General features: G+C 50.5%; 1 protein-coding gene across 3 annotated transcripts in view; it reads right to left on the minus strand.

The window, feature by feature from the left end:
• Window positions 1-13,492: 13,492 nt before the first annotated feature.
• The window catches only part of HNF1B (HNF1 homeobox B), a 51,501-nt gene continuing 39,327 nt past the window's right edge, over window positions 13,493-25,666 (minus strand). For all 3 annotated transcript variants that reach the window (XM_028109318.2, XM_028109316.2, XM_028109315.2), the window contains exons 7-9: window positions 24,365-24,559; window positions 21,901-22,019; window positions 13,493-13,513 (exon numbers count right to left, since the gene is read on the minus strand). In XM_028109318.2, the coding sequence (XP_027965119.1) occupies window positions 13,493-13,513; window positions 21,901-22,019; window positions 24,365-24,559 (335 nt within the window). The remainder of the gene's footprint in view (window positions 13,514-21,900; window positions 22,020-24,364; window positions 24,560-25,666) is intronic.

A 25,666-nucleotide genomic window follows, 5' to 3' on the forward strand; every position in this document is an offset into this window, starting at 1 on the left:
TTATACCATCCTGAGGCAGGGCTGGAGCCTGCCCTCTCTGACTGAGTCCTGGCTGGGGCAGTCCTTCCAGAGGTGTATCCAGGGGCCTATCAGATCCCCTGGTCTGTATCAGGCCTAACACATCTCCTGGTCTGGCACTGGCAGGGCAGGCCGGCAGGAATGCCCACTTCTCAGCCCCCCCGGGGCAGGGTCCTGTGCTCTCGGCTGCCCCCCACCGGCCAGCAGTCCTCTTGCAACAATGGAGGGATGCTTTCTTAGGTCAAAAGGGAAAGCACTGTTGCTGCTCTGTGGCCAGGCAAACAAGCCGCTGGCTTTGAAGTGCCAGGGGGGGGGATGTGCTCAGGCTGGAGTGGGGAGTATGAAGGAGGGGCCCGCAAGCCTCCCCCAAGCCTGGCTGTGTTTGTTAACTCCACCCTCCCGCCCAGGTCTGCTGTATTTGATGTCTGGGGGAAGCCGGAGGAGGGAGGCATGCTCCGGGGGTCCTCAGAGGGCTATTTTCAAGGCTTGCTGAGCCTGCGGTCCCACTTAGGAGCTGAATGCAGACTGGGGGCCGAGGCCAGAAGGAGGCCTGCCATGGAAGCCCCCTCCCTTCCAGGTGGTCTACTGGGGTGTGGTCCAGGGCAAACCGCCCAGTGTGCTGCTTCCCTTGGGCCATGTTTTTATTCAGGTGGCATCAGGTAAGAATGAATGGCAGGGGAAGACTGGAGGGAGAAAGAGGCATCTAAAGGCAGCACTGTGCTTTTAGTGGCCACGGGCCCGCCGTTCCCGCTTACGGAGTTTCTTTCTCCCCTTCTCCCCTTCAACACCAAAGCAGCACAAGGTGGGCAGTTTGTCTCCCCACCCCGCTGGACATGTGCTATGGATGTGACCAGAGACCTTGCCCACCTGACCCTTCCCCAAGGCAATAAAATGCACTGGGTGAGGACCTCAGGGGTGGGGGAGAAAACTTTGCAGAGTAGAAGCCTGGGTAAGACAGTGCGCCCTCTGGGCTGGCTCTCGGGGCTTGCCTCAGGATTTCACTGCCTTCCAAAGCAGGTTTAAGGCCTTTCAGGCCTGGGCCACAGGGAATGAGATAAGAGATCAAGCATTATTATTTAACCAGTTCAATATCCCATACGATATTTGCCATGAACAGCTCCCCCCTCCCGCCCCCTGCCTCTCTCCTCACTCTTCCTGCACTCCCTCCCTTCTGAACTCCTCTATCTGCTTCACCCAAATGTGCACACTTCTGCCAGAGTCTCCCCTCCCCACAGTGCCCCTCTCCAGTCTGTCCCTACCTACCTGCCCCCCCTGCCCTCCCCCCAATGTCGCGGCTGAGAAAGAGCCTGTTGACAATAGGACCTGGAAATCTGGAGTTATAAATCCTTCCAGCACAGCCGCCCTATCTCCGTGCCGATGCTTGTGGTGCCACAGAAAGGCTCACCTGCTTGTGACCCATCCCCTTCCTCCCCTGAGTTCTCTGCTCCTCCCCTGCAAACACGGGACAATGGGCAGATGGGAGATACCTGTCTCAACAGGTGCTAGCCTGGCCTCACTTTCCTACAGGGTGATGGGGAGGTCACCCTCCGGCCCGCCCACTCTGGGCATTCCTGTGATTGTGGAAGGCCCCCTTCGACGCCATCTTCCCTTTGGTTCCCCCCTGATTTCAGCTGTGGGAGGCCAAGCCCACTTCAATGGCTTTAGAAGTTTCCATGTCAGCCACTGGGTCCACCGGCCAGAGAGCGGGTGGCGCTGGTACTGTCTGGGAGGGGAGCTTTCCCTGCTAAACCACAAGCCCCTTGAGGGAAGAGTCTGTTTCTTGTCACTGAATCCCTATGCCCAGCAGACTGCGCAGAACACAATTACTGGGTAAACGACTCATAACTATCTGGTAAATTGCTGTCATGCTCATCACCAGGATATTTATTGAGGGCATCTCAGGTGCAGAGACCCCACTAAGCAGTAGGGGGCACAAGGGTTAATTAGACATCATTCCCACTTTCGGGGGCTTACACCAGAATCAGGGAGACCCAGAGGAGCTTCACTTGCCAGGCGGTCAGAGGAGGAAGCGAGGGAGCTAGAGCTGGGGGCCTCGGGGAACCTGCTTTGGTAACCAAAGTTTGACGAAGAGTAAACTAACAGCAGATAACCTTAGACCCAGATCCTGGTCACTGGGGATCTCTGCATATTCAGAGCAGGGCTGTTAACTCACTGGCTATCTGCCTGTCTAGCTTTTTCCTATGTCATGTCAGTGTCCTCGGCTCAAAAATGTGAAAAAAAGTAAAAAAGTAGTGTCTCTATTTGGAACGCATTTCTTAAGCCCTTAGCCTGGGGGCGCCTGGGTGGCTCAGTTGGTTAAGCGACTGCCTTCGGCTCAGGTCATGATCCTGGAGTCCCGGGATCGAGTCCCACATCGGGCTTCCTGCTCAGCGGGGAGTCCGCTTCTCCCTCTGACCCTCTTCCCTCTCGTGCTTTCTATCTCTCATTCTCTCTCTCAAATAAATAAATAAAATCTTAAAAAAAAAAAAAGCCCTTAGCCTGGGCACAGAGGAAGTAAAACTTGCCCCCACTGCGCCATTAGCTGTATCCGTGCTGTTTGGTCTGGGCTCCCCGTCAGGAGGAAGGAAGGAGGAGGTGCGGGTGTCTGTCTGGAGTTCAGCTCATCCTAACTCACCTTGATGGAGTGGCTCATTGGTGCTGAGAGCCGTGCTGGCCACCGGAAAGAGAGCAAATGATAATGGGAGTGTAACCCCTCTTCTCAGACAGGGGACTTAGGTCTCCGAGAACCTGGGAGAAGAACAGCAAGCTGATCTTATCGAATCCGAGGGTCAGCCCAGATGGTGGGAGAGACTGTTGCTGTCCCAATGCCATTGTCTCCTCAAGGGCACCTTCTCTGCCTGGAGTGGGGGTCTAGCATCATGCGCGGGCGGTGGGGGTATTGTCAATGGGTGGTATTTTCTGCATGGCTCTTTTAGGCCAGTGCTTCTGAAATGTTTCTACTGAAGTACCATTAATGGCAGAGAAGGACGAATTCACGCTTCTGAAGGGACCTGGGGTTTTAGATCACAGCAAACAGGAGCTTTCTCTGAAGCCCCATATTTTATCTCAAAAATGTGTGCAAATTTTGTATCATGATCATGCATTTGCTCTTGTATAAAAAATGCAGTTAAAATTACTTATTTCTGAATAAAATTGATGCCCTTGGAAGATAAGCTGCTTTTCCTGTGGCCTCTTGTACTCCCTATGGCTCACTACCCTACGCCTCAGTTTGAGAAGCATGCCTTTTAGGACATCAGACCCATACACAGGCACCACATTCAGGCATACCATCCTGAAGTGGGTCCCTAACATGCTTGCATGGCCATGCCCTTGATACCAAAACATTCCTCTGAGTCTGTCCTATGCTGCCCTGGCCACACAGTCCTCCAGGTTGACCCACAGGATCATCCCTTCCCCTCTGGGCTTATCCTGGTTCCTCTAGCAGGATTTGGAGGTCAGGTGGCCTGGAATGCTGCTCCCCAAATGTCTAGGGACAGTGGCTCTAAACCTTTTTGCAGTCTCCTTCACAGGGAATGGGCAGGGCAGGCAACAGGAGCGTGAGATCCTGAGGGGCTTGAAAACAACTCCTAAAGTGGATACTGAAGGAACTAACTACCTAAAGGGCTAGGAATTGTCCTTGTGGCTGCCTGGGTGGGCTTTAGCACCGTACCCCACCTTGCTTTCCCTGACATAACTGTTCCATCTGTACAAGGGAACTAGGAATCAAGGCTGCTGCTTATCTGACGAGGCAGAAGCTAGGTGATCAGAAGTCCACTGTAGGTTTGCTATGAATTCAGGGTATCAGTGGTTTTCAGATTAAAAAAAAAAAAAATGCAACCCATTGCTTTATTCATTCATGCATTCACACATGTGTTTATTCATTCCTATGAGGTACTGGAGATAGAACGGTGACCAAGAGCAACATGGTCTGGGCCCCTTTAGAACTTACAAATGGGACGTGCTTGAGTGCCACCTTCCCCTCTCTTCCCCGGCACCGCCTGCAGAGGTGGCAGCCATTTCCCACTTGGCAACATGGCTGCCCTCAGACCTCTGGGGAAGCCCAAGAAGTTCATCCAGCACCAGTCAGACCGATATGTCAAAATTAAGCACAACTGGTGGAAACCCAGAGTCACTGACAACAGGGTGCACAGAAGATTCAAGGGCTAGATCTTGATGCCCAACATCGGTTACGGGAGCAACAGGAAAACAAAGCACATGCTTCCCGGTGTCTTCTGAAGTTCCTAGTTCACGACGTCAAGTGCAACAAATCTTACTGTGCAGAGATTGCTCACAATGTCTCCTCCAAGAACTGCAAAGCCCCCAGGGAAAGAGCAGCCCAGCTGGCCATCAGAGTCACCAAGCCCAATGCCAGGCTGCGCAGCCCAGAAAATGAACAGACAGACAGCTTATGTGCACGTCGTACTTATGTTAATAAAACCATAAAACTACAAAAGAAGAACTTACAAATGACAGACAGAATTAAGCAAATAATCTCCAAGGAAGTGAAAAAACCTCAGACAGGGCCGGCCCAGGGCCTTCTGCCACCAGCTGCCTTGGAATGTTTTATCCAGAAGTGTAAGTACATAAAGAACAGGTTCTGGGCTAAGTCAGAGGTAACGGCGGGTTTACCATCTGCAACTTCTTGTATGAAGGTAAAAAACATAAAACACGATTCCCCTCCAAGTCGGCCCGCCTGCCCAACTGCGCCAGGACAATGCACCAAACCCTGGGTGTGCGAACACGCTTGAGGGTGAGGAAATTCAGAGTCTCACTGGATCCTCAGTTTGGAGCTGTGACACGAAATGGCCCCATTTCACAGATACACAACCTGAGGCCTCAGAGAAGCAAAGCAGCCCCTTGACGCTCACTTGATGAGACCGAGATGGGGGTCACCAAGGGGGTGGGAAGGAGTAGGGCTGAGGGTGTGACTCTTGGTTCTAATGAGCAGTGCTGGGTTAGAGGCCTCCAGCAACTTGCCAGACAGACCCCCATGGTTCTGGAGACACTGGCCCCTGCCTCTTATCTTTCTTCCCCATGATGTGTGCAGATCTAATGGCTCTCGTGCAGAAAAACTCTGGACTCCAAACCTCAGCTCCGAGCTGGGGGGACAATGGACACATGGGCTTTGGAATGTATGCAAACAACCCAGAGCCCTGTCTCCCTCCTCCCCAAAGACTGACCAATGACCCCTATGCCCGTGCCTGGATTGTTCCTAAGAAAGCCAGTGTGGCTTTGGCCACTGCCTGACAAAAGATTGTCACACTTTTCTACCCTTCACTTTTGGAGTATCTTCATCTGAACCTGCGCTTCAACCACATTCGGACTAAGTTTGGGTGTAGAGCTAAATCATGTTTAGAGTCACCTTCCTATGACATTGAGGCCTCCAGGAGAGTCACTGAAAAGTCTGTGAGGTCTGCTAATTCCACTGAGAGTGAGGAATGTGTTTATTCTTCCATGGGGCAAAGATCCCCCACTCGAAGTGACGCTGCCACATTGTGTAACCAGGAACATGGGCTGTTGCTGATGTAAACACATGGCCAGGGGCAGACCTGCCAGGAGCTCAGTCTCCTTTTCCCAGAGGTGTTTCTTATGAATGGTTGTGCCCAGTGAAGCAATTTCCTGCCTTGTAAACTTCTGCCCAGCAAACCACATCTCCTAGCTATCGCTGCCTGGCTCTGGGTCATAAAACAATTCCCCAGAGACCAATCTGAGCCCGATCAAGAGTCCTTGAGTAACAAGAAAATTACCCTCCACCTGCAGACGTAATGACACTTTGCAAGCTAGTGGCTTTGCAGTTACTGAACGTAAACATCACATGCTTTCCCCCGTGCCTTCCCTCTGCTCATCTGAGATGTGGGGCCCACGTATTTGATTCTCAGACTCTGGTCCACTCCTTGGAGGCACTGGCTGGCTAGTGACCCATTACCTTGACCTGAGGACCTTGCAGCCTGGAGAACATATTTCACTGTGTCAGATCATGATTTACAGAACCAGGGCAAGAGAAGTTCAGGCAGGGGTCCCAGGCATGCAGAAGACAGAAGGTTTGGGCTCAGACAACACTGGGAACTCATTGATTTGGACATTCATTTTGCATGTTGTGGTCCCTCGATGTGGAAAGTCTCCCCCACCCCCCTTCTGCCTGGTGAACTGTCACTTATTCTTTATGACGTAGTTCAAGTGTCTTTCAAAGAACCTTCTCTGATTTCTATCTAAACAGAATCGCTTCCATTGTCCTACCACTCTGCCTTCTCACACCTACACACTGCAGTGCAATCACCTGCTAATTTGTTTGTCTCCCCAGCCAGGATGGGAATTCCCTCAGGGCATCTTGGAACCCCCAGTACCTACCACACTAAACTGGCTCAAAGTCAGTGTGCAAAAGAGGTTTGTTGAATGAATGAGTGAATGGGAATCTATTACATCCCTCTCCACCATACTTAGATGCTTTGCATAATGAAAACGTGCAAAGAACACAGTTAAAGGAATGAAGACCTGGGCTGGGCTGGGCTGGTGAAGAAAGGCATCACCTAGGGTTTCTGTCCTTGAGAAGTTTGCAATCTGGTCACCTTCCTGTGGATGATAGGAATATTTGCAGATGGGGTATAGAGAGTGGGCCCATGGGTAGATAGAAGTGGTTTGCTGTTGTTGGTTTTCCTTCTTGAGTGTCAGCTCGGGAGCCAGAATGGGTTCTAAGCTGGCCTAACTAGCCCTAGTTAGCTACTGCGCTAGCCATAAGACATTACCTAGGACCTCCATTTTTATCTATTTCCTCTCTTATCCCCATTTATAAAGTAATAACAATGAGGGGCGTCTGGGTGGCTCAGTCGGTTGGGTGTCCAACTCTTGGTTTTGGCTCAGGTCATGATCTCAGGGTCCTGGGATTGAGCCCCACGTTGGCCTCCTCACCCAGCAAGAAGTCTGCTAGAGATTCTCTCTCTCTCTCAAATAAATAAATAAAATCTTAAAAAAAATAGTAATAACGACTTGCTCCTTCCTTTGAAGTTTGAGGAGTTTGAGATAGTGGTGGTGGTAGGTAGACAGTGGGTCATTTTTCAGACATTTGACTAGTAAACTCCATGGCATACATACACACATTCATTCATTCAAACAGTATTTCCTGAGCACTTAATTTGTGCCAGGTACCGAAGGATGGGGTCCAAACAGTGAACAAAACACCAAATCCCTGTTCTCATAGAACTTACATGCTAGTCGGGGGAAGACAGACAGTGACAGTGGGGTTGGGGCCCATCATGTTTTCTCATGTAGTCCTGGAAGGACTGGAGGCTAATAATGAACACTTATTGAGCACTTTCTATATACCAGGCAAAGGGCTTGATGCACCTTGCATCTCCGTTAATCCTTACGACAACCTTATTTGCAGATATGGAAACAGAGAGGCTAAGTACACTTCCCAGCATCACACATCTAGTAAGTGGCAGAGCCTGGATTTGAACCTAGATTTTTACTGCCCTCCAGCCTGAGCTCTTCAGTACAACTCTCTACAGCAGCAGCAAATACTTACTAGACGAACAAAGAAGTGGATGAATGGTTAACCCTAACTACAGTGGTAGCCTATTTTGCTTCCATGATACAAACGTGAGCGACATGTTGAAGTTTTTCATTTACTTATTAATTCAAGCTTCTCCAAAGTATGGCTCCTGTTGAAATAGGTTTCCTAAAGATTGAGAAACAAGCACCTTTCTCCTTACCACTCATGTTTCCTGGGCAACGCAATCTGTTTTACGAATAGGATTTTTTTTCTGCCAGGTTTATTGAAGAATAATTGACATATAAAACTGTATAACCTGAAGGCCTGCAGCATGATAATTTGATTTGTATATATTGTGAAGTAATTACAGATTTTTAAAAAAGATTTTATTTATTTATTTGAGAGAGAGAGAGAGAAAGAGAGAGAGCAGGGAGGGGCAGAGGGAGAAGGAGAGAGAGAATCTCAAACAGGCGCCAGGCTCAGTGCAGAGCCTGATGTGGGGCTCGATCTCACGACCCTGAGTTCATGACTTGAGCCGAAATCAAGAGTTGGACGTCCAACTGACTGAGCCACCCAGATGCCCCCAAAGTGACCCTTTTTTTAACGGTTTTTCTCCCCTAGCCTAGGACAGTATGTAGCACATAGTAAGTACTCAATAAACATGGGTTGGATGAATGACTGAATGTCACGTTATTGCCCCTGGAGAGCTCCAACATCACATCTATGATGATAGCAGGCACAATCCCACGACCTACTACCAAGTTGCTTCCTAAAGTGCCACTTTAAAAAACATCTGAGGTAGAGTCCATGATCCGACAGCCCTGTTTTTCATTTTCTACAACATCAGTTGCTATTTCCTCCTTCGTTCAGGCCCCCAAACCTCGCAACCGCCTTCAGTGCCTCCCTTTCTCAGACTCTGCGTGCATCAAGCCCTTTGCCTGGTATATAGAAAGTGCTCAATAAATCTTGGTGCCTCCAAATCCTGTCCCTTCAAGAGGACACCCACAATCAGGCCCGCTCTCTTCACCTCCACTACCACCCCGGTCTCAGGTTGATGACAGCAACGGCTTCTGAGGGTTTTCTGCTGTCACTCTTGGCCCCTCCCTGCAACTCAGCAGCCTGAGGGATCCTCTGAAAACAGAAGTTCCGTCTTGTCCCTGCTCTGTTCATAACTGACGGCCTTCAGCTCCTTCCGAGGAAAAGCCGGGTCCTCGCGGCAGCTTACAGCAGTCCCTTCAGATGGTGACAAGGCCCTCGGTCATTTGTCGTCATGCCTCACACCCTGCTCTCCTCCCTGACCCGCCGTTCTCCCTGTCGCTCAGATCCAGCTCCTCTAGCCTCCCTGCTGGATCTTTCATAGGTAGGGTTTTTTTTTTTTTAATATTTTATTTATTTGTCAGAGAGAGAGAGCACAAGCAGGGGGAGCGGCAGGCAGAGGGAGAAGCAGCCTTCCCGCCGAGCAGGGAGCCCGATGCAGGGCTCGATCCCAGGACCCTGGGATCATGACCTGAGCTGAAGGCAGATGCTTAACTGACTGAGCCACCCAGGCACCCCTCATAGATGGTTTTGTCATCACACACCACTCACAGTTACTGCTTGTCTCCCCCACCAGAATGAACTTCAGGAGGGGAAGGATGTTTTTTAAGTAATCTCTACAGCCCAAGCAGGGCTCGAACTCACGACACCGAGATCAAGAGTCACATGCTCCCCCAACTGAGCCAGCCAGGCGCCCCAAGAGGGGGAAGGATTTTTATGTATTTGGTTCACTGATGTATCCGCAGCATCCAGAACAATGGTGCCTGGCACACAATAGGTGTCAGTAAATAATTTGTTGGATAAATAAATGAGGGACATTGTTTTGGACTAGATGATGTTTCCAAAAGCAAAGTGATATGCAGAAGGTCTTACAATATCAGGAAATCAGACACATTTTCCTTATACTGGGATTTTTTGGTCTTTTAAAAAAATTAGCTTTCTCTTTTTATCCATTTGTAATTGAGAATAATTTAATATAATTGGCTTATTAAGGTTGTCTGGACAATAGGGCACAGAAGAGAAACCTGCCTTTTGGGAACGTAACAGTATGTAGGAAAATTAAGTAGGTGGAGACTGCAAAGAAATATCTCGTGTTTGTGTTGCGTGATCTGTTGGCATAAACATACATATGCAGACTGTGTGAAAACTGCTTTGATGATTCCTGCTTTTGATGTTACCCCCCCCCACCCCCTTGTTTGCTCTGCTCTGCTCTCCCTTAGAACGTGTTTCCTCTCTCTCTGTGCGCAGAGCATTGTACATACACCCAGGAAAAAATGGTCATTCAGGCGTGTGTGAAGTCCTGCATACCCCAAAGATTCATTTAAAAAATACGGTCATGTTATAAATCTTGGCTGACAACCTAGTATTTGCCTAGCCAGAATGACCTTTGCACCATAACTGGGGGCAGAGGGTGGGGGAGAGAGGGAGAGGGAGGAAGTTGGAGTGGGAGGGACAGGCTTTATAGGCATTCGGTTTAGCGGATTGCGGCTTCTCATGAATATTCAGCCTGTTTGATGCAATTGGGGTGTGTCTGAAGCATTAAATCATGAATATGTCATAGTCAGTGCACTGGCAATCTTATATTCCAGAGCAGATTTTGATGGTGTGTGTTTGAATTAATTCCTAATTCAAAGAAGGCACATCAGCCCTGATTTTTTTTGGGAAGGAGTTTGCTCCTATTTCTTCCTGACCCACACCATTCCTTGCTCTGGGCAGTCCTCCTCCATGGCCCCCACTCACCTTTAGTCTGGGCCCCCTGGCTCTCACACTTCCTGCAAAGTCACCGCATTTTACCTTCTTCTTTCCCTTATGAGACAAAGGCTCTCCCCAGTCAAGCCTTTCCTCTCTCCTCAGACCTCCCTCCCTAATTCATCCTTGGTTCCCTGCTGGATTTGCCATACCTCCTAGAAATGAACAACATCAATTTACCGGTAATCTGGCAGTTTTCTTTACCAAGTATCAAATTTGTGATGAGGTGATCTGGAAATAGCAACAAAGCCCAGAACACCACATGAGAAGTCACTGTGGGATGACAGGATACTAACACAACGTTGCAGGTACACTTCCCAAGCGCTTGACATGTATCAACTCATTTACTCCTCAAACAATCGTATACAGTAGGTACTATTATCATCACTCAATTTTACGCAGGAAGACAATGAGGATGGGGTTAAGTGCTGAGGTTGGAGATTCTAATCAAGGCATTCTGGCTCCAAAAGGAATATCAAAGACTTGCCCCCCCCCCCCGCCCTCCCTCAGCTGTGGGCCAAGAGCTGAGATTCCCTGGGTGTCTGCATTGTGTTCTTATCCACCTGAATCTAGTAGCTAACCCTCCAGTTATCTCTGCCTTTGGTGGGGAATAGTCCACTGTTGGGCGTGGAAAAAGTTAAGGCAGGTCTTCATTACCAATTTCATTTCTTACCCATGGGTGTTAAAATGAAATCTGCTTCCCCAGGGCTCACCCTAGAAAATGACAGTAGGTCATGGAAAAAACAAAAACAAAACAGGTCCATCTGTCTGTTAGTCTAGGCTCCAGGTGTAAAGAGAGAGCCTGGAAATGTCAATCCACGAGGTTCTGGAGGAAGAATGGGGGTTTTTAGTTGCAAGTGAATCTTCAGCGTGGATAATTCCACCTGAACCCTCCACGGTGACCCCTTGCCCCCCTTAGAGCCAGTGTAGGAGGTCCCTGCTTGATGCAGAAGGGAGACGCCAACCTTCCCATCGTTGTTTTCTGTGTGTCTTGGTTTCTATAGGGTTTGGTTAGGAAACGTCCCTAGAGACTAGCCCCGCCCATCCATCCTCGCTCCCCTCAGCCTCCAGCTCTGTCCACAAGACCTCTTGGATGAATAAGATCTTCTGGGTTCTCAGGGTTATTGCAACAATGCAAGATCTAAATCTGTCAAATGCAGATACTTGCTGTCCCAGAAACAATATGAGTCCGCATATAAGGTTCCAACTGAGACTGGGGCTTGAAGCCTATATTCCCTTCCTCTTCCTAGAACTCACAGGAGCCATCCAATAGGACCTCTCAGCTAGCGACAGTGGATCTTGGCCTCTCTTGGCACGTGGTGCTTGGCCTTGGCCCCCACTCCTCTTGACCCAACCATGAGTTTTCTCTTGACCCACTCAGCTCCAATTCCATTGTCTAGGGGAGCCAGGAACCAGAGGAGGTCGGCATTTCCATAACTAGCCATCCCTGTCCTGGGCACATAGTAGAACATGTTCTCCATAAATCTGCACAGCTCACCATGAAGTGCAACTTCCACTGCACTGGGATTTGGAAAAACCTGTTTCTTGGGGCCTGCTCAGCAGAATTCCCTTGCTCACACCTTCCTGGGAAATGCTCGGGTGAGAAGCAAGAAACCACATGCTGGTAGGGTCTATGCTGTACAAGAGGACACAGCAAAGCGGACAGATACATCCTCCTTCTTCCTGGAGTCAACACTGGATTATTTGTGGCAAAGCCCCTGCGGGTGGAGGGTCCAGGCCTTTGGCTTTTCACCTTTTGGACGAGTCGCGTTCATTAGCATCCTTGCCAGAGCGGGAAAGCCGGGCAGGAGGCAACACTCACGGGAGCCTGTTCTCCTAGTGACTAATGGCTCTAGGGAAGGAAGGACAGGCTGGGGTTAATGCTTAAAATGAGGCTGAAAAAGGCACCCACAGGGTTTCTATTCTTCCCGCTTTTTATCTGTTCCTATGACCAAGAGTCACCAAGAGCTGGCTCTACTCCTTCACTCCTGTGAGCTGTGGGGAAGGCAAAGGTGTTGCCTCCTGCTCTGGCCGGAGCCCCTCGGAGGGGCCTGTGGAGTGTGGCTGGGGGTATGGACTCTTCTGACCTTAGCAGTGCAGCCGGCACGGAGACACCAGGACACGCAGCCACGAGCCCGGTGGAATGCGTGGAACATTCCAAGGGGAGTCGGGGCCGGGGGCGAGGGGGTGGGGGGTTCTCGGCGGAACCTTGGCAGACAAAAGCATCAGAGACAGAAATAGGAGACTCCGGGCAGTGATAAAATAGTTTTAATGGGAGGCTTTCGGAGAGAGTAATGCTTTCTTGTGCTATCAAGCAGCCAGTTTTCCTGCCTTGCGGCATCTTGGTGGTGGACTGGCTGAACCCCCAGCCCTGCCGGAAGCTAGGGTATCAGTCTGACACCATGTGCTGCCCCTCCAGGATCCAGAGGCGTGTCTTCACAACAGGAGGCCGGCGTTAGCTGGCGGTCAGTCCCACAGACACGGTCCCGGTGTGTGTCCAGGCCGGAGGGAAAGGGGGAGGAGCTTTCACTCCCGACTCAGGCTATTTCTCCATGGGGGGGGGGGCGGGGAAGGGGGCCAATCACTTGGAAGATTCAACTCCGACCTTTACAAAGAGAACTAACAGACACTTTAGTATTATATACAGGGTGGGCGGGGAGGAAGCGGAGGGGCAATTGCACTTAATTACATTAGGTTATAGTTTACACCCATTGGAGAAATTTACTTCTTCAAAAGAAATCTCAAGATCAGCTGGGATGGGGTAGGGGGCGGGAGGCTGCTGATATTTACAGTGTGTTTGGCTCAGTTCAATAGCACGTGTCCTCCTCATTTCAGTAACAGGTTCAAGTTTTTCGCATCAGTTTGTTCGACGAGGGAGCGCAACGTAGACACGACAGCTTTCTCTCTTCCTCCTCTGTGGTTTCTCGGCTCCCACCCGTGGGCCGGATAGGAGTCCTGGACATCTTGGGAGAGACATGGCGACAATACTGCATAGAAGGGGAGGGAAGCCGCACTCTGGGCTGTGCCTCCCAGCCGGCTGTCCTTGTCTGTCCGAGACGCCAGCAGAATGTCAGGTAGGCAGGGACCTCTCTCGAAGGTGCCTGTCAGGCCACTGGCCTTTTCCGTGACAGCTGCCTGGAGGCGGACGGTGTGGCAAATAGGGTCCTTGTTGCTGTGCACAAAGTAAGTGATGGGTGGGCATCACCAGGCTTGGAGGGGGCACTGCAGAGAGAGGAGAGAGAGCTCAGCGGCGTGCATTCAGCAGGCACGAGGCCATTCGTTTGGCTTCTCCAGGGGAGCCTGGACCCCACTCAGCCAGCCGCGGGCTGAGGACCCACAGTGCCCGCTCAGTGCCCCAGGGTTGGTGCTGAAGCACGCTCCCTTTACGGAAACTCGCGAGCCAGGTTTCCCAGCCACTTCAGAAGACAGCAGTGAATTGCTGCGGACCTTGAAATAGTCTTAGCTCGCTGACCTTTATCCTGAAGTCAAGCTCCTCTTTCTGTGAGCATGGGGTTTACGGCGTGCTCAGTGTGGTTGCAACGGCAGCTAGACCCGAGCTCTTGCCTCTCGTGGAAGTAAGGGTCCTCTTCCTAACACTTCTAAGGGCAGGGGTCCCCTAGACCACGGATCCCCAAATTTTAATGGACCCATGAATACCAGAGAGCCTGTGAAAAGGTGGATTCCGACTGAGTGGGCTTGAGGTGGGGCCTAAGCACCTGCATTTCTAATCAGCTCCCAGATTGGCCAGAACTGCCGATCTACTTGAGCAACAGGCTATAAAGCACATGAGAAAATCGCCACTTGCTCAAACGACCCATCAGGGAAGGCGTGAGGGGAATTACAAAGTGCTTTCTACAGCCTTGTTCCTATTAAGACAAGAACTCTGGGCTGAAGGCCTCCGATGCCAGGCTTCCAGGTGGGCGGGAGGGGGGCAGGAGACCCCAGAACGGATGGAGAAACCCCCCGAGAGGAGCCACGGCCCACATCCTGGGGTGGCCTCCCCTTCCAGGGCCCTGGGCCTCATTCATTTTGGCTGTCGTGGAACATCATTCCGTCCTTTTCTCTCCAGGGAGACCCTTTGGCTTCCCTCTGTCTCTTCCTTCCCTTTCATTTGTTTTGGCATCTCAGGGGAAAGTTCTGCCTTTTGGCTTAATGGCTCCTTCTCTAAGGACTCTTCCTTCAACACTCAGGAGCTTATATGTGCATGCATACACACACACACACACACACACACACACACACACACACACACACACACACACACACACACACACCCCTATCATTACTGCTAAAGGCCTATTATTGCATCATTATCTCATCAGTGCTCCCAGCCATAATCCTGCACAAGGTTGCCATTATGCCCATTTTACAGATTAGGAAGACAAGCTCAAAGAGAGCCAATTATCCAGCTTCAGAACTAGGACAGCATAGAGACAGAGATTCAAATTGGTTCTGGGTGCCCTCGGGCACGTGTTCTTTCTAATATGCTTTGAGGTTAAGGGTCCTCTCCTAGCTTTGTGTTCTTAGTCCGGCACTCTCTTCGTGCCTCAGTTTTCTCACTTGTGCAATGGAGGTTGTTGAGGAGTCAGGCGAACTGATACATGGGAAGGGCTCAGAATTAACACTGGGGCTGCACAGGGTGCCCGGGCCTGCGAGCCCTCTTCAGAGTGTGATTGCATTCGAGGGGACAGGTTCTGACCCTTTAAATTCTTGAGGCCCTGGTCAGGGTCCCCTGATACCCTTTGCCTCCTCTTCCTCCCGCCACCCACCCCCACGTTCGAGTCTCTTTACTTCCCACTATCAGCCTTTTTCCAATTTTCAGATTTCAGGTGAGGAGAGAGAAAATGGCTTGTGACCTTGCAGGTTTCAATAGAAGAGCAAACAAGAAGGGCAGATAAGGAGACGCCAGCGAGATTCTATGACCTGTCATTAGGGATGGGCTTCCCAGCTATCAAATGTTTGCTCACATAATAAAATGGTGGCAGAGCCCTAAATGTTGTCAAAGGTACTAGAGTTATTTGTCCCTTTCAGAGTCTAAACACAAACAGCTGATAAGGGGTGCACTGGGGTCCCTCAGAACCAAGGCCTGGCACACCCAGCTCCACGGGGGCCCTGCCCAGAAGATCTGAAAGGGGTGGTAGTAGCTGTGGTAACGGTTAAGGACGTCCTCGCTCTAAGGGGGCTGATTACATATGGTAGGAGCTAACGTTTACTGAGGTCCTACTGTGTGCCAGGCACTGCGCTACGTAAGGGCTTTACATGCATCCTTGTATTGGATTCACACGTCAGCCCTTTGAAGCAGGAAATTATCATTCATTCATGCAACACGTTTTTGAATGCTTTCTACAGGCTTAGTGCTTTTTTAGGCACTGGGCATATGTAGCCATGAACAAGACCCTGTCCATTTCGTCACAGAGTTTATATTCTAGAGAGAGTTTTGAATAGTAAATAAGTAAATGAATATATATATGTGTGTGTGTATACGTGTGTGTGTGTGTGTGTGTGTATAGTACACATGTATATAAAATAAAATTTCAGGTAGAGATGAATGCTCTGTAGAAAAAATACACATGATAACAGGTTAGACTGATTTGAAGGAAAGGGGAATAATTTACAGAGGGCAATCAGGAGGGGCCTCCTTGAAGTGGTAACATTTGAGCTGAATGAGATGAGGAAGCAAGCGTGCAAAGATGTGCATTATGGAGCCCACAAACGCAGAAGTCCTTAAGTGGGATCACCTCAATTATGGCTCAGCTGAAGCCGACTGGAAGAGGGAGGTGGGGAGGGAGGTGAGAAGGGCAGGGTCGGCACGGGGCTGATCACACTGGGCGCTAAGAAGCCTTCGTTTTGGCTTGGTTGCAATGGGAAGCTATTGGAGTTTTGATGGGGCAGGGGTGACATGATTGGTTTCTCCTTTTAAGAGATGATTCTCGCTGCTACGTAGTGAGCAGACCATAACCACCATGGTGGGGCAGGAGTGAGAGTGGGAGTCGGAAGTTGGGGCCACTGTAGGGAATCAGTGAGGGAAGGAGGTGGACTGGTGGGAAGGGGAGAAGCACTCAGGTGTGGGATGCATTCTGCAGGATCCCTAGCAGAACGTACCCAGGGACTGGTTGTGGGATGTGCAGAGAACAATCAAGGAGACTCTCAGGTATCTCCCCTGAACAACTGGTACCATTTTTGGAAATGGAGAAGCCCAAGGAAGAAGCAGTTTGAGTAGGGAGAAATAGGGGCAAAATGAAGAGTTCCTATTTTAGCGAGGCTTGTCATGCCAAAGATGCACTGGATTTACGAATGGGCATTCAAGGGAGAGGTCCGTACTGGAGACAGAACTACTGGATCCATCAGTGTGGACACTTGATCCAAAGCCATGGGAGTGGAGGAGATCATCCAGGAGTGACCACAGCAGAGAATGAGCCCCAGGGCCCTCCAACAACTGAATGTTGGGAAGACAAGCTGCCAGCAACGGAAATGAGGAGTGCCACAGTGGAGAGAACCAGGAATGGGTACTGTCCTAAAATCCAAGTGGGAAAAGAGGGAGTGATCAGCTATGTCAGAGGCAGAGATGGAAAAGGACCCATTGCTTTGACAACACGGTGGTACTAGTGAGTTGGACAGGAGAGGTTTCAGTGCAGTGTGAGGACAAATGGCTCTCAGGAATAGCCTCAAGACAGAACTGGACGGTGCCTGGGTGGCTCAGTCATTAAGCATCTGCCTTCGGCTCAGGTCATGATCCCGGGGTCCTGGGATCGAGCCCCGCATCGGGCTCCCTGCTCAGCGGGAAGCCTGCTTCTCCCTCTCCCTCTCCCCCTGCTTGTGTTCCCTCTCTCACTGTGTCTCTCTCTCTCTGTCAAATAAATAAATAAAATATTAAAAAAAAAAACTAGATCAAAAAAAAAAAGACAGAACTGGAGCTGAGGAAGTAGAGACAGTGAGTACAGATAACTCACTGCTGTTATTATTAAATTAGATTAATTATGGCTCTATTAATTAAAAGTAATGATGGGGCACCTGGGTGGCTCAGTCAGTTAAGCATCTGACTCTTGATTTTGGCTCCGGTCATGATCTCAGGGTCGTGAGATCGAGCCCCTATGTTTCGACCTGTGCTGGGTGTGGAGCCTGCTTACGCTTCTTTCTCTCCCTCTCCCACTGCCCCTCCCCTGCCTTTTTCGCCCTCTCAAATTAATAAATAAATGTAATGATTGTACTTCCAGTTTTACCAATGAGGGAACTGAGGCCTAGAGAGATTGTAGGTCACTTGCCCAGAGTCTCTCAAGAGAAAAGTTTGTGCTCCTCAACACAAGGAAGATGACTTCCTTCTACCTTCTGAGTGTGATGGTCACGGGAAAATAAATGCCCTTTGCCATTTACAATCTTCCTTCTTAAGCTTGAGAGACACTCAGGGTTGCCAAGCGGGGGGAGCCAAGTTTGCCCCAACTGCCACGGGCGGGGTGTTTTGAGCCAAGCACCGAGCTATGTATGTTACAAGACTTACTGCGTTTAGTCCTTTCCATGATCCCACGGAAGAGGAATCATCATTTTCACATTACAAGCTAGGAACCTGATGCTCAGAGAGACTAGGACTTTTCCCTGAGGTCACACAGATAGAAAGTGGTAAGATGTTAGGCCTGGGTCGGCCTAACTGCCAACTTGGCGCTCTTAATCATCACACTGTCCTGCCTGACCACCAGTGGAGAAGGTTGGGACGTGAGAAGCTGCCGGGGATTTCTGAGAGGCCATCTACCTCCTTCTTAGCACCCCTGAGCAGTGACTGCCAGTGGGGGAGGGGGGGCTCTCCTGACCTCTCTGTAAACTAGGAAGTGGAGCAGTGGGTTCAGAGGTTGTGGAAACAGGATTCGGCGCGCAGCCTGCCCACACTTGTCCTAACCCATGTCAGTGCCTTGCTGTGGTCTTGTTCCAGACTGGCGGGGCATTGTTTTACAGGAGCTCGGGCACAGACCCACTCGGATGGTAACTCACCAGCACCCACGGTTGAGGAGGAGGGGCAGGGAGGCACACAGAGCTGTAGGAGCTGCAGGTGAGAATGACCCCAGCCCAGAGGTTCCTGAAATGTGATCCACCCAGCCCCGGGGCAGGTCTGTCCTGACAAAGGAAACACTGGGATCAGATATAAGTTCAAATCCTGGCTTGAGCCTTATGCCTGCATAACCTTGGGTCATTCTTCCGAGTGCTGAAAAAGGGACAGGAGAAGGTGAGCGTGGTGGAATGGATTTGGAGCGAGTCCAGCTCCAGATTTATCATCTGTGTGAATTTGGCCGGATCCCTCCCCACTTCTGAACCTCAGTGTTTTGCTCTGTAAGTTGGGCATAAAAAATATCTACCTTGCAGAATGGGTAGGAGGGTTGGCTGAGAAAGGTAAGAATGGCAAAGCACCTGGAGTGCTGCTATGCAAACGGGAAGCACTCAAAAATGCTAGTTCTGAATTCATTCATTCATTCATTCATTCATATTTACTGAACGTCTACTAGAGTCCAGGCATTTGACTAAGCACAAAGGGCTCTGGTGCTCTGAGAGGCCCCTGCATGATTTGCTATTTTTCCTGGGAGTCCAGGGAGGAGAGCACATGTGTGAGTCAGCATAAAAATGGGAAGCAGATCTCCGGAGCCCAGGCCCAAGAGGGGGGATGTGCTTGAGAGATAGTCCTAATCCTGAGAAATTTTATTGACAGAACCTCCTCTGACCCCATGTAGACCAAGCAATGAGTTAAATTTTGAAGGAGCCGATAGAAGGTATCTCCTAAAGGATCACAGATGGAAAGGAGCAAGAGGGAGGGAGTTAGCACATGGAGTACCTCACCAGGTCCCAGCTGCTCTCTCAGGCCCTGGGAGTAACCTGTGAGATGGGGGTAGGATTTTCCCCAGGAGAGATGCAGAAATGGTCCCGCAGGGTGAATTAACCGCCCAAGGTCACGTGGGGGGTGGAGAAAGGACCCGGGTTAATGGAAGGCTGCTGGCTTTTGCCAGCACTCTGGGATGCCTCTCACGGAGCGATGTCCAGGATGCTTGGCCTGGAGCCTCTGTGCACACTAATGGCCCCATTCCATGCACACATCAGCCTACGAAAGATTCGGAGAAGCCCCCCCTTGGGGTGTTTAGCTGAGCCGTTCCCCCAATGTATATGACCAAAGAATCCTCCTTTCCTCACACCATGTGCCCCCGGTTCCCAGCAACAGTCTTGAAACTCATTTTGGAAAATACTACTTTAGAACAAAGAGAAAACAGAACTGCCACCAGATCTCTTTCAGAATTCATTTCTGACCCTTTGCCTGGGGAACAAAGTTGGTACAAATCTTCTTCACCTTGGATCTTTCTGTCAGGAAGCAGCACCTTTACCCTTGACTTCATTGTGCTTTCCCATTCCTCTTCTCCTTCAGTCTGGAGGAAGTTGCCTGATTGGGACACCTACGTGGGCTGAATTTTACGCTTGTTCCTGACCGCTAAGACCTCAAAAGCAGCAAACGCTGTGGGTGTTTTAGAGATGGAGATTGGAAGGCAAGTACTGTTTAAGTGGAAAGAGTGCAGGATTTAGAGTCAGAGTCCAGAGTCTGAAGGTCCAGCTCTAGAACTGACCACCTGTGAGAACTTGGGCGGGTCACTCTCCCTCTCTGGGCCTTAGTTCATTCCTTTGTACCAAGGAATACTTGGTACACTCCTTATACCAAGCAATAAAAAGAAAATGATGAGATCATGTTCACGAGAAGTAGAAACCTGAAGGGCTCCGTGAATAGTTTGATCCTAAGTGTAATCATCCTTCTCATCATCCCAGAAATGAGCGTACCGCCAGACTCCTGAACCGCCCAGGGACTTAGGGACAACTTCGCGGTGGTTCTGGAGGGCTGTGCAGCTTCAAGGTCGGCTGGCCACTCTGTCCAGTGGAGGGGAGAAGCCATCTGGGGGCCAGGGCCGCGTCTCAGAGAGCATCTCTAAGTATTTTGATTAAGAGACCATTTCCTGAATTCAGAGGGCTTGTTTCAACAAGCAAGCATCAAAGTCAACTTGGGAAAGACAGGAATAATTAATCAGAGCCCTGTCTAGGGCTGACCAAGCGGCAGATGGATTGATAAACCTTTCAAAGGGGAAGGTATTCCCAAGCAGGGCCGCTGCGCCTGGCTGCCCCCCTGATTGAGATTTGTGAGCACAGATAAATGTTTTCCCTGCTCACTACAAAGAGTGGGAAATCGCACGGGAGTCGAAGGGCAGGGCAACGGGGGGGGTGTCCTTTCATCTTCCGTTGGGTGAGAGAAGAGTGGCAGAGCAGGTCCCACACACCTTTCCCTCTCCCCACCAACTCCAGAGCCCAGCTGCCTAGGCCGTGTGTGTGTGTGTGTGTGTGTGTGTGTGTGTGTGTGTGTTCACGAGCACACAAGCACATACCCAAGACGTGCCAGGCACTTAATCTACATGACCTCATCGAATCCCCAGAACAAGTCCATGTTATGACTCTCATTTTAAAGGTGAAGAAATGAGGGCTCAGAGAGGTCAAGGTCACCAAACAAGGGGCAAAACCAGGAATAGAACCCACCTGCTCTATAATATGGCAGGACCAGGAGGAGATGTGGGCAAAGGGAAGAGCAGAGAACCCAAGCCCACGAAAGAACCTGCTCGGTAGCACATGGCAGTGAAGGAGGTGTGAGTTGCAGGACTCGGATGGAAAAAAGACCATCAACAAGACCAAACTCCGCTGAGAGCCTGTGACACGAAGTTCAAGGTTGTCGCCTACTTATCTAGTAATCAATAGAGGCCAGACAGTTCCCACGCTGCACAGACCCCAGCTCCTAAAAGGTCCCATTGTATTATTCTGGAAGTATCCTGTGTGTTCAGACATCTTGTCCTGTTTCCTAACTCTGTGTCCCGTGACAGTCCAGCCGTCCAAGCTGGACTGACAAGCCCCGTCTTTGGTTGGCTTAACTGCTCCATCAGCTCTACCTGGAGGTGGGAACTAGCCATCCACTGAAAGAGTGACAAAGCCTCTGGATTTCCCACTTTTAGCGCACTAGGAAGTCAATTCTGAGTTTCTTGATAAAACAACAAGGAAACGCAGGCCCCTGTAAGGCCCGACTGTCTACTGGGGAATCTCCACGGGTTGGGAGAATTGGGTCATTCTCTGGAATTTACAGTGTTCTGGGTCCCACATGGGTCCTGGACGGGGGAGTCAGCCTCAGGACCCCGACTCTCTACTCTCTTTTTCCATTGACTGATTTGTCGAGAACACTCAGGGATCCCTCTTGTACAGCACGAAATGCTACAGAGGGTGGGACTCTCCCGAGTCCTCCTTGGAGACATCTTTTCCATGGACCACTGTTCAACCCACTGGGAAACACTCAGTCTCAACCCCTAAAGGCTCCGTGTAATCCAGTCTCCAGTGGTTTATCAAGCCCTGGTCATTTAGTGCTCTTGCTGGGATAGCCGGGGGAGCAGTACATCCTTTTAGCCTATGGCCCATCTTCCCTGCCCTCTGACCTCGGGGATTCGTTTAGCAAGTAACGAGGAGCCTGGGAGGGACCAGGCTCAGTCCGCGGGGCACTGCCACCCTTTCTGCACATCAACAGCCTGGGTCGCTGCCCCCTCCCCGCTTGCTGCCGGCATTACCTGTTTACTGGAAGACATGTTGGTAAGCGTACTGATGCTGCTCGTATCTGTGACCACCATCGCGGATGGAAACCGGGAGGTGTGGGAATACTGGGGGGGTTCCTGCTTGTGTGTGTACACTGGAGAGACAGAGTGAAGACACAGTCAAGGTGCAGGTCACACAGGCGTATACACAGCTATAGACGCCCCATCCCACACCATAGCTCCTGTGTCCCCAGGCAGAGAAAAGCGGGGCAGCGCTGGTGACGTTTTGGAAGGCAGTGTGACACAGTAAAAAGAATGGCCATGTGTTTAAATTCTGGCTCCTCGATTAAGTTACGTAACCTCAATTCCCTCATCTGTAAAATGGGAATGCTAGCTGCTGTAGGATTAGAAAACATCGTGTGTAAAGTACTTTGTATCAAATAGACAAACAGCTTTGCAGTGTCTTCTCGAAAGCAGGGGACAGCACTTCTGTTCTCCTGACTTTCAATTAAACGCTAGATGCCTAGGCATCAACAAATGGCCCTTAGGCGTATGTGGTGCATCGGAGATTTTAAGTCAAAAAAAAGTTCTAAGTAGTTGGCAAACATAAACAAGCTGGTCAGCACAAGCTTATCACATCTGCCATGACTCAAGAGCCAGGTCTTATGCAGGCAATTATAAGTTGATTAATAATTATAATTAGACATGGGTATAATTCATTGTATAATTCTGGGTTGTTCCAATTTGTGCTAAAATGACATCACAGGTCATATTATGACATCACAGAAAGTTGAAGGATGAGAGACAAGGGGAGACTAGATGCAAATAAAACCTTCAGGAGCATGTGACTCATTTTTCAGTTTTTCCAGTACTTGTTCACCAAGTCTAGAACCTTTTGACTCATGTGATTTATCCATTAGATTCATATAAATTCGACCAACTAACAGAAGCATGTGGATCTTTGGCCACGAGGGAAGGAGCAGCCAATTCTATCTACCACAGCATCCCCTAGTAGGGGACGGGGTCAAGGTCACTGCCTGCCACCCTGGCTTGTCCCTCCTGTGGAGGGAGGCTGGTTGCTGTCTGGTCCGGGGGCCCCCAGCTGGGGCTCAGCAGTCCACAGGTCATCAACTGGGGACCACTCTCTGACAATCCCACCTGGGCCTGGCCAGGGGCAGGGACAAGTGGGGGCATATTATCGGGTCCCGAACCGAAGGAAAGTGGGTACATGTGGTCCCAGACTCTGCTACAGGTTATGGGAGATTTTTTTCCAGAAGCCACAAAAAAATGTGATTGGAATGTGAGATGGTGCTTAGAAACCAGCTCTGCAGGCCTGAGGCGGGGAGAGCGCCCCGAGGAGAGAAGAAGGCTGAACTTGGCTGCTTTTCCTCAGACGCACAGCTCTGTCAGGCAGCCAGGGGAGGAACAAAAATCCTCTTCCCCATTCCTGTCTCCTATTAAACGGTCCCTTAATAAATCATCACCTGCGTTTTTGTAACTCTTATGCTTACCAAACACAGTTCATACCTATTCTTATTTCATCTCCATATTCACTCTACATAATCACTCTACATTATTTATCTCATCTCCATAATCACTCTACATTCCATTTTATGGATGAGGAAATTGAGGCTCAGAGTGGTTAAGTAACTTTACCAATGGCTACACAGTTGGTAAGCCTCAGAGCCAGGATTTAAATCCTAGGTTTGTCTGACTCCAAGACGAACACTCTATTCCGGAGACTTATCTGGTGTTCCTGTAGGACCCTGCCAGCCGTGATTTCTCCCCAAACTTGTAGGCCTGATCTGGCCAGAGGGCTTGGCTGGGGGCCTGGGGCTCAGGATGGAGGGCAGAGATACAGCGGCTAGAGTGGGTGGGAACTAACTGGCTGAAAGAAAGGCCTTAAGAGTAGGTGGAGAAACAGGGTATGAGAAATAGCCTGGGGGCGGGGGGAGCGCAGAAGCGCTACTATTCCTTATCCAAGATGGCGCGCAGGTGGTATTTTCCACCTACGTCTGTGGTTCTCGATTTAGAGATGTTTGGGGTGTGTCAACTGGACAGCATGGGGATTCTAGAAGATTCTCCAACTTCAGGGAATGCAAATTGCATGCCCACTCTCGTCATTTGGTAACGGTTGCTTGGAATTTTAGATTGAAAGGGCTACGTTGAGGCTCATGGGGAGAAGGCGCTGTGGCTGCCTGGTGGGATTGTCCATGGGTGCCACCCCTGCACTCTCTCTCCAGCTCCCCTTTACACGTAGGCCTCAACTGTCCTCTTCAAACCTTCCCCCAGCAGTCACGGAGGTAGAGGGTAGGTCTAGGAAAGGCACAGACCACACAAGGGTTATGCTGAGAAATCGTCTGGGTTGATAACAGGTAGGGAAAAGTGACCCAATCAATACACTTCCAAGCAAGTACAGATCCAGAGAGGGCAGTGCGGGCTGCTCAGGGCCCTTGGTGGGGCCCATGCCCACTCCCATCCCCCACACCCGCGTCCTTACTGTGGGAGTTCTGCAGCTGAGTCACGGCTGCCATGAAGGGCTGCTGGGTCATGTGGCTGCCGGGGCTCTGCTGCATGAGGGGCTGCTGGTGAGGGTTGTGCAGTTGCTGGGAGAACTGGACAGGCTGCAGGGCTGCCAGGCTGCCGGCCACACTGTTGATGACGGGGACGCTCTGTGCTTGGGAGGTGTTGAGGCCTGTGGGAGCAAGAAGGAAAGCTCAGAGGTGGCTGCGGGGACAGGGAGAAGTGAGTGCCCGGGAATGGTTACGGACTGAGCCCCTGCTATGTGCCAGGCACAGTGGGGCCTCACATGAGAGATTGCATGGGAAATGGTTTTATAGATCCATTCTACAGACAAAGAAAGTGAGGCTCGGAGAGATTGACTTGCTCACTTTCCACAGTGAGTTATGGATGGAAAAGGGCTTACACAGATCTGAGGCCTGAGAACCATCCTCCCAAATTTGGCTCTCCTGAGGTTGCCAGGACCCTGGGAAGGTGGCCTCTAACCAGCCCACTCCCTCCAGACCTGACTCCAAGAGAGGCCTGCCTGGGTGCCCTGAGGGCAGCTAAAGGCCGTCACTCAAGGGCACAGATTATGGCTCACACCTGTCTGTCCAGCAGAGGGCAGGAGTGTTCAGGAACTCACATTTGGATAAAAACAAAACAAAAACAAAAACAAAAAAAAACCCCAAAAGCCCCAAACAAACAAAACACAACAACAACCTGCACCATCCTAGGAGTACAAAGCCAGAAGAGTCTCATTTAGCGAACTGGTGCAAAGACCCTGGCAGAGGTCAGACGCTTATTCTCTAGACTGTAGCAGAGAGGGGGGGGACAAACACCAGACCTCAACCGGTCTCTGAAGAAGATATATCTTATCTGGCGGCACAGGGCTTGTGGCATCAAAAGGTCCAGGTACTGGGAGGAGGAAGTCGTAAGTAAAACGTCGGCAGTTTATAGGGGCTCTTGCCATCTTTCTGTTCTGGAGGTGTGAGGCCTCTGGGGTCCTGTTCTGTGTCTACATCCTGAGGCCTCTTCAGAACAGGGGCCAGCACTGCAGAGACTGGGTTTCGCCCCCCACCAGCTCCATGTGCTCCCTGGGCAGGAATCTGGGGGAGACAGCCAAGCCAGGGTGGGAGTGGCGACGGGAGGACCAGGGGCGAGGCACCCTGACCTCTTTCCTGGACTGCCAATGTTCCTTTGACCCTGCTTTCTGTGAAACGGGGGGCAGGATGGAATGAAGAAGAAACCCAGAAAAAGGTCTCTTTCAGGCAAGCGTGGAAGGGACACCTAGAGAGCCTTT

Source organism: Eumetopias jubatus, unplaced genomic scaffold, assembly GCF_037043125.1.
Source record: "Eumetopias jubatus isolate StellerSeaLion01/CBP00866 unplaced genomic scaffold, mEumJub1_p1.0 scaffold_10, whole genome shotgun sequence".
Taxonomy (NCBI): Eukaryota; Metazoa; Chordata; class Mammalia; order Carnivora; family Otariidae; genus Eumetopias; species Eumetopias jubatus.